This window comes from Sinocyclocheilus rhinocerous, unplaced genomic scaffold, assembly GCF_001515625.1.
Source record: "Sinocyclocheilus rhinocerous isolate Xijiao unplaced genomic scaffold, SAMN03320098_v1.1 scaffold21, whole genome shotgun sequence".
Taxonomy (NCBI): Eukaryota; Metazoa; Chordata; class Actinopteri; order Cypriniformes; family Cyprinidae; genus Sinocyclocheilus; species Sinocyclocheilus rhinocerous.
Genome location: NW_015641422.1, coordinates 846,844 through 854,317, shown reverse-complemented (window position 1 = coordinate 854,317; position 7,474 = coordinate 846,844). Strand labels below are relative to the sequence as shown.

The window sequence follows — 7,474 nt, the reverse complement described above, 5'->3', positions numbered from 1 at the left end:
TGGAAAATAATGTGTTTTTTTAACTTTAAACCGCATAAACACATTTCATTACACCAAATACACAAAATAATGTTCTTTTTAGCAGCATCATATGACCCCTTTAAGGAAGGAAGGAATTATCACAAACAGAAAAATTATTAGAAGCCTTTCTTTTTCTCATGATTTCTCTTATGTTCATGAATGTATTTTGTAAGAATACAAATAGTTAACAGAATAAACATGTTTAAATTGTATAATGTGCACCAAAGATTTTTTTTTCAAGATATCGTTTTTGCTGCTAAATTATACAGCAGTATTGATATTCTGTAGTGGTGTAGAAAAAAAATAGCGCTGGTTTTGGATCGGTATTGGCCAATTCTTAGAATTTGGAATACTCTATGTAATCTTACACTGCAAAATAACAACTCAAAAAGATTCAAAGATAACATCATAATTTTTTACTGAACCCTTAAATTAATCAATTATATAATGAAAGCCCTAAAACAGACAATTAATTGCACTATTTTTAGACAATTAATCGTCAGCCAAATTTCATAATCGTGACAGCCCTAAATTTATGTATATAGTGTATATAGTAGGGGTGTTCATTTCGGTTATTTTTCCTAACCGACGCTCGTTAACCGATTATTACCCGTTAACCGACAAGATTATTTTAAATTAGGATTGAATTAAATTAAAAAGGATAAGTGTCTGTGACTCGTTAAAAATACTAACATTTGTTTCCTGGGGATTAATTTTACATGCGCAAAAAGCAGCAAACAACAGAACATGAGGATTCACATGGTCTTCATATCACATCACGCACCTGCAGCGCTTCTGCGAGCGGAGAAAAACATAATAAAGCAAAATAATATTTAATGAATAAATAGGCCTATACGAGAAATATATTTTTACTTAAATAATAAATTTTAAAAAATTTAAGAAGAACTGTGCAACAAGTAGCCTAGTATGCAGAGCTTCGGTTCGTTTTTGTGCTGCGCGAAAGGAAACCAGACGGCAGAAAGCGGCATCCTATTTTTCTTTAGGCTTATTTTACAAAAGCACAAAGATTTGTTTTTATTGTGAATGTACACAAATAAAGGCAAACCTTTTACAATTCCGATTATCTTTAGGACTAAAAGGAGTAGTTGCTTCCACTGTTAGAAGGAAAAAATTCAAGTGATTGCGCCGGCGCCGCATGCGCACACAGTTATGCTTTGCTACCTTGACAATGCAGCCTGTTCATTGTCATAATAAAATACAGTCAGTCAAACATATGGAAAAAAGCACACTGCTCAGTTTAAATATGTAGGAAAATCTGTACCGTTAAGCGTTATCACCTTACCGCCGTGATGTTATGCAAAACATTTTGTTTTATGTGGATATTGGAACACGAGTGAGGCTACATAATAAATAATAATTTGCCATTCAAATACATTCGCGAATACGGAAACATTTGATTTTGTGTCGAAAACAAAATCATTTAGCCTAAATGAATATTTTTTATAATAACAAAGATAAAATAATGACAAAGATTTTTATCTTCGCCCACTTTGGCCTAAATGTCTGCTATTCTTTTTTATTTTAAATTCTTTTACCTTGTAAGGCTTTTTTTTAAATAGGGAAATTCGTTTGGCTGTACTGCTCAGACAACTTGCAAAATAGTAAAACCAACATGACAAAGAATCGTGATATATATAAAAAAAATAATAATAATTGTGATATGATATTTTTGAGTGTGTGTAGTAGATGAAACTGCTCTGCTCATTCACATAGTCACGCAGTCTTTTTGCCCTTTAATATTTATAGACACTTGTCCATATCTCAATTTAATTAAGTGTACAGCCCTTCTTTTGATTTACTCAAACAAAATGTGCGAAATTCAGTCACATTCTGTAAATTCCATTTTTGAGACTGGATTCTGTGATTCCATCCGTTTTATCTGCATCTTGGAAATCATCATAGGGCACTGGGTTTCCACTGCAAGACACTTCATGTATTAGCAGGAGGTGATGGCTGCTGTGCCATCTGTGCCGTTTTGATTGGACTGATGCAGCTCATCTGTCTTTGCCACAACTGTGTAATACAGCGGTTGCATATTAAGACAATGCAGTTCTTTGCAGTGTGCAGTGTAAGAACATAATCTGTCGGGCCTTTCTGAAACAAAGCCGCTTCATGTTCATTGATTTCTAAGTTTCTTAAATCCCACTCTGGATCCACCCTAGTGTTATTTAAACTGTTTCCAGTTGTGTCTGCATTGTCCAGGGCAGCTCACTGAACTTTTGAGGTTTGACCTAAGACAGAGTTCGTCTTGTTCATCGCTTTCCCTGCTTATGTTTTATTCAGTAGCTGAACTACCAACTGCCCTCTTTTCCAAAATACAATTCTCCCAGCACTCCAGGCTGCTTGGTTCCAGGGAACAAACAGGGGATTGAGAGTCGGGACAGATGTGTTTTTCAGCTTCTGAAACCGCCAACGACTGCTCTTTGCAATGCTCAACCTATTTTGCATGGGCAAGTCTGTTGTGAGCGTGTTAAAGTGGGAATTTTGACCTCAAGTCAATTTCGAGTCAACCATTTGAAACAAATCTACACAAGATAGTCTTGCTCCTTTCACTGGCCAGCCAAGCATTCCTAAGCCATAATGAATGAGGGAGTTTGATGGTCTTGCGCATGCTGCAGTCTCTCCTGCGTAGTCTCAGGCTGCGTCCCTCAAGACGGTATTGGGTTTCTGCGCTTGTTTATTTACTCCTCCTGTCGCTCTTCTACTTTCAGTTGCCCCTCGTCATGGCTTACAGTCTCTTGGTAAAGTTGCCTCTGCACGGCGCATGCCCCCCCCAGCCAACTTGCCTAGTTTGAAGGCGGAGAACAAAGGTAACGACCCCAACGTCTCGCTCGTTCCCAAAGACGGCACAGGATGGGCAAGCAAGCAGGAACAAGCAGACCCAAAGAGGTGAGGCATGCTCACCATTCTAAATGGGAGCTACATTACATTATTCTTTGTGTAATTTAACACACAATAAATATAAAACCCCTACCAGCTCCATCACCATCAGTATAACAGTCTGCACTTTGAAAAAGTGCTCCGTTAACGGACAATGTGCTCTAATGGTGCATCGTTTTCACTATGGACCCCCCAGATTCTTAAATCCGTTTGTTTGTACAGAAAAATCACATCAAGTCTGGTTTTGATTGGACTGTAGAAAACTCAGGCAAAGGCATAATTATCTTTGGAGACCTTCCACTCTCTGCTCTCTGTAAATGCAGTCTGATTGGATACGTGTCTATGCCTGCCATCTAATGTCTGTTGTTTTTGTTTTTTCCCTGTAGTACCGATGTATTGTCAGCAGTGCAGCCGGAGTCGCAGCAGCCTGTGGTCTCACAGACGTCTGCGCCGAGCATGCCGAGAACACCCCCAGCTCAAGAGGTGCCATCACACAAACATGAATAATGTCCAACATTATGCACTTGTTTTTCAACAAGTCTGAGCTAATGAAGCCCGCATCTCACAGCTGTAGTTGTTGTATGACCAGATACATAAAAGTGAACATGTTTAAAGTCAAATGAACTCAGGATTTTTGGCTTAAATGTACATTAATTAATTATTCTTTTTGTTACTCTGGTACATCGTTTGGTTCTTGACAATTCTGTATGTATCTTAGGCCCCAACTCAAGCTCTAGCCGCAGGGCCAAGGTCCTGGGCTCCGGCCAGTGTTACACATGGAGTACAAGGAGATGGTAAGATACAGTACCAAGAGGACAACTCACTATGTGTACAGTGTTTGAAACTAAAAAATTGAGATTGGTGGGCTACTGTTTCAAAGTAGTAAAAGGGTTTCCTATTTAAAATATTGGTTTAATTATAAGACTTTTTTTAATCAGCAGTATTTCATAAAACCAAATTAGGGTGATGAACTTGAAATCGAACATTAGTTGAATTACTCTAATTAGGACTAATGATAAAATTTCTCAGTAAGGAATATTAAGAAATGTAAAGTTATGGTTGTTTCAGTGCAAAATATCAGTGGACACTTCCTGTAAAACTATTGCTGTTAATCTTTGTTTCATCATGTTATGCTTGGACAAGAGAAGTGACGTTTGTAATGAAGGATCTTCTTTATACATCAAAGATATTCAATTCCCTTCGCTTTCCTTCACAGGTGGAAAGGGATCAAACCAACCGTCGCCATTCTCTCGCGAGGAATTTCCCACCCTGCAGGCGGCTGGAGACCAGGACAGAGTTGGCAAAGAACAGGCCACTGCAGATCAGTGGTATGGGCCAGGACCAAGCCTCCGCCCCCAAAGTAAGCATGATGGCCCTTTTCTTCTTTCGATAATTGTTGTGGGGATTTGTGTCTTGGAGCATGTGGTATTCATGTTATATCTGTTATCTTCTAGTGCTTCTGATTCGTACTGGCTCACATGTTCTCAGCAGTTCCTCAATTAATAATTTGTTGCTTTATGTTCCAGACGTAACAAGCTGGCGGGATGGTGGGGGCCGGGCATTGGCACCCACCCTGGCTGGGGAGGCAGTTGCGGAGGGCGGTGCTGGGGGAGCCATGGTGATGGAGGGTGCTGCTGGGGCCCCTCCCATCCCACAGCAGAATGCATCTTCTCATGGGCCGCCTAGAACTTCCCCAACCGGCAACCCCGCACTTCCCCTCCCCCAGCCACCTATTGGCCCGCAGTTCCAGGCTTACAGAGGCATCATGCCTCCCTTCGTAAGTTTTATAACATTTTCATTTTGGCCCATCTGTAGAGAATGTCTAAAACTGTGATTGATTTGTTCAGTGCATTCATAGCCTTTCTGTTCTTTCTGGATGTTTTTCTCTAGATGTATCCACCATACCTGCCCTTCCCACCCCCTTATGGTCCACAGGGACCGTACAGGTACCCACCCCCAAATGAGGCCCCTAGGTAAGAATATTTATATTTATACTGAGTAGGCTTGCCACCATAGACGCACACCAATAATATACTAATATAGCACTTTTATACTAATATAGCATATTATTGCTCTTTTGTTGGTGGCGGTCGCACTGGTGCGACCACCGCGTTGGTCAACTCATAAGCGCTTCAATTTCTGTTGCATATGAGAAACATCAAAGGGCAAACGAAACAGCGCTTCGAGAGTATACCTTCTCAGCTACAGCAAAAATGTCGTGCATATTGAGGAAACGATGGATGGTTTTCAAGCGAAAGTCAAGTAAAAGACCGCTTCTTAAACCAGAGAATGTGAACATGCTGGTATTCTTGTGGGGGGAAAAAACATGCAAGCACTGTCACACCGTTAGTTTTACTTTTCGCGACCAGCTGAGAAAGTTAGTTGCAAAAGAGCGACCAGTGGGAAGAATGAGTCTGGAGCCCTGATATGCATTATACAGAGGCAAAATACCATCGAAAGACAGTAAGTTCCCCTCAGACATACATATATATAAACTCCTACCCCTAACTGAATCGCGATTTGTTTAGCATCTCAACCGATTTGAATCATCACATATTTGAATCGATTTTCAACCGGCTCGCGGTTAATCGTTACATCCCTACTGAGTAGAAATTAATCTACATTCATTCATTCATTAATTCAATATTTATTTCCACAGTCATCCAGTTGGCTTTCCTAACTTTCTTCCAATTACTTCTTGCCAGGTTTTCTCGGTCACAGGGTGGAGTAGGGCCAGATGGGCGGCCCCCTGGAGGCCCCCGGGGTGAAGTGGTAAAACGCCCATCCATCCTCAAACAGGATGACCTGAAGGAGCTGGATGAGCTGGACCATGATGGAGATGAGGGCTGGGCTGGTAAGAGGAATGCTTTCCATTACTCTGGCACATTTTACCCAGCATTTTTATTGCTCTTTCAATATTGGTATAGAGGTACAACGTATAACGACAGCGTAGTAACTAGGGATGTCAACGATTAATCGACAATCGATTAATTGTTGATAAGAGATGCAATCGATTAAAGCTATCGATGGACGATTAAGCAGTTTAATTTTGGGGTGTGTGCGGCTCATGCGCAAAACACGTGCAAGCGGCTGTGAGTGACAGTGACAGGGCTGGATCTTTGGTGAAAATTATACACTAATGTACAAATTACACTTTTAATGTGATCCTAACTTTAAAAGTACATTAAAACAGAAACAATTTACATTTATTTTGTATTGAAATGTAGTAACTAAGTCATGTTTAATTATAATTTCCCCAGATATAATTGTTTCATACTGGGCTCTGCACTTTGACAGGGCTGCGGGACACGAGCAGGACAGGTCTATATATAGGCTTAGGCTATAATTCGTAATTTTATTCGTTTCTACGTTCGACTTAATAATTTGTGGGCACTGTCTATATTTCATTAATTTGTTCCCTAGAAAACCCATGATTTAACTAAAATAAGGGAATGAATTAAGTCATAGGAACGAATTCTTAATTCATGGCCATGAAATCTTTCATTTCCCCCCGCATATTTACCACAGTAAGAGATGCGAAAACAGTGATTAAAAGTAGGGCTGTGCGATATGACAATATATATCGGATGGACGAAATAAAAAGTCAATCGTTTCATATTATGCTCTATCGTTTATTTCGTGGTGTCACATAAATACATTGTTTATGGTAATACTTTTTCATCATTTGGATGACTGCGATCAAAGAACTTATACTGACAAGAAGTGAAAGCCAATAGAAGTCCGGCAGCAGCACTACGCTTCAGCCATTATGGAGTGAAAGCGACTCGGCAGTGCACTAGCTTCTTGCTGTCGCTATGGCAAATATCAGCAGCTTTGTTTAAAAAACCGTGCATTGAAGCTGAAATACAGCCTGAACGATGACAACAATAACGTTCAATCACTAGACTAGTGATCATCAAATCCTTTTAACAGTTTATTTTACAGACTTTATTTTAAAGTCTTACATTTTTTCACAAAACATTTTGCTCTCTAGAAACCATGTCAGTTTTGTTGAAAATATTTTAAGTTCAAGTGTTAGCATTATAAACACTGAATTAATACCAACATATAAATATTTAATTAATGACAGAAAAATTAGGAACGTTGGACAATAAATATATAACAGGAATATAACAGCTTGACAGTAAACTGTTTTTGCAGTATTGTCTTATATTAATGTCCGTTAAAGGAAGTAACAGACTTTTTTTTTTATGTAAAAAAAAACCCGACACGTACAGCCACTTTCTCCAAAATTGTTTAATTATTTAATTATTACAGAGACACAGCAATGCATCATGTTCTAATCTAGATCATCATGTTTGTAGTGTGTTCTAGGGGATTAAAACGTACAATATGTTTCAGACCTAGTGGAGTAATAGTAAATAATAATATAGTAAGTATTTGTAAATGTGTAAAGTTGCAATAAGCTCATTATAACTTAGAGTCATATCCATATAAATCATTATTATGGTTTCTATGGCTAGGACCTGCAGTTCCTAAAAGGATTTAAGTTTACTACTAGACTAAAAACAGTTAAAGGGGTCATATGATG

General features: G+C 39.0%; 1 protein-coding gene across 2 annotated transcripts in view; it reads left to right on the top strand.

The window, feature by feature from the left end:
* LOC107754821 (protein PRRC2A-like) overlaps positions 1-7,474 on the top strand; it is a 21,434-nt gene that overhangs the window by 3,923 nt on the left and 10,037 nt on the right. For both annotated transcript variants that reach the window (XM_016571412.1, XM_016571413.1), the window contains exons 2-8: positions 2,754-2,931; positions 3,309-3,405; positions 3,641-3,716; positions 4,139-4,282; positions 4,449-4,699; positions 4,813-4,895; positions 5,628-5,776. In XM_016571412.1, the coding sequence (XP_016426898.1) occupies positions 2,754-2,931; positions 3,309-3,405; positions 3,641-3,716; positions 4,139-4,282; positions 4,449-4,699; positions 4,813-4,895; positions 5,628-5,776 (978 nt within the window). The remainder of the gene's footprint in view (positions 1-2,753; positions 2,932-3,308; positions 3,406-3,640; positions 3,717-4,138; positions 4,283-4,448; positions 4,700-4,812; positions 4,896-5,627; positions 5,777-7,474) is intronic.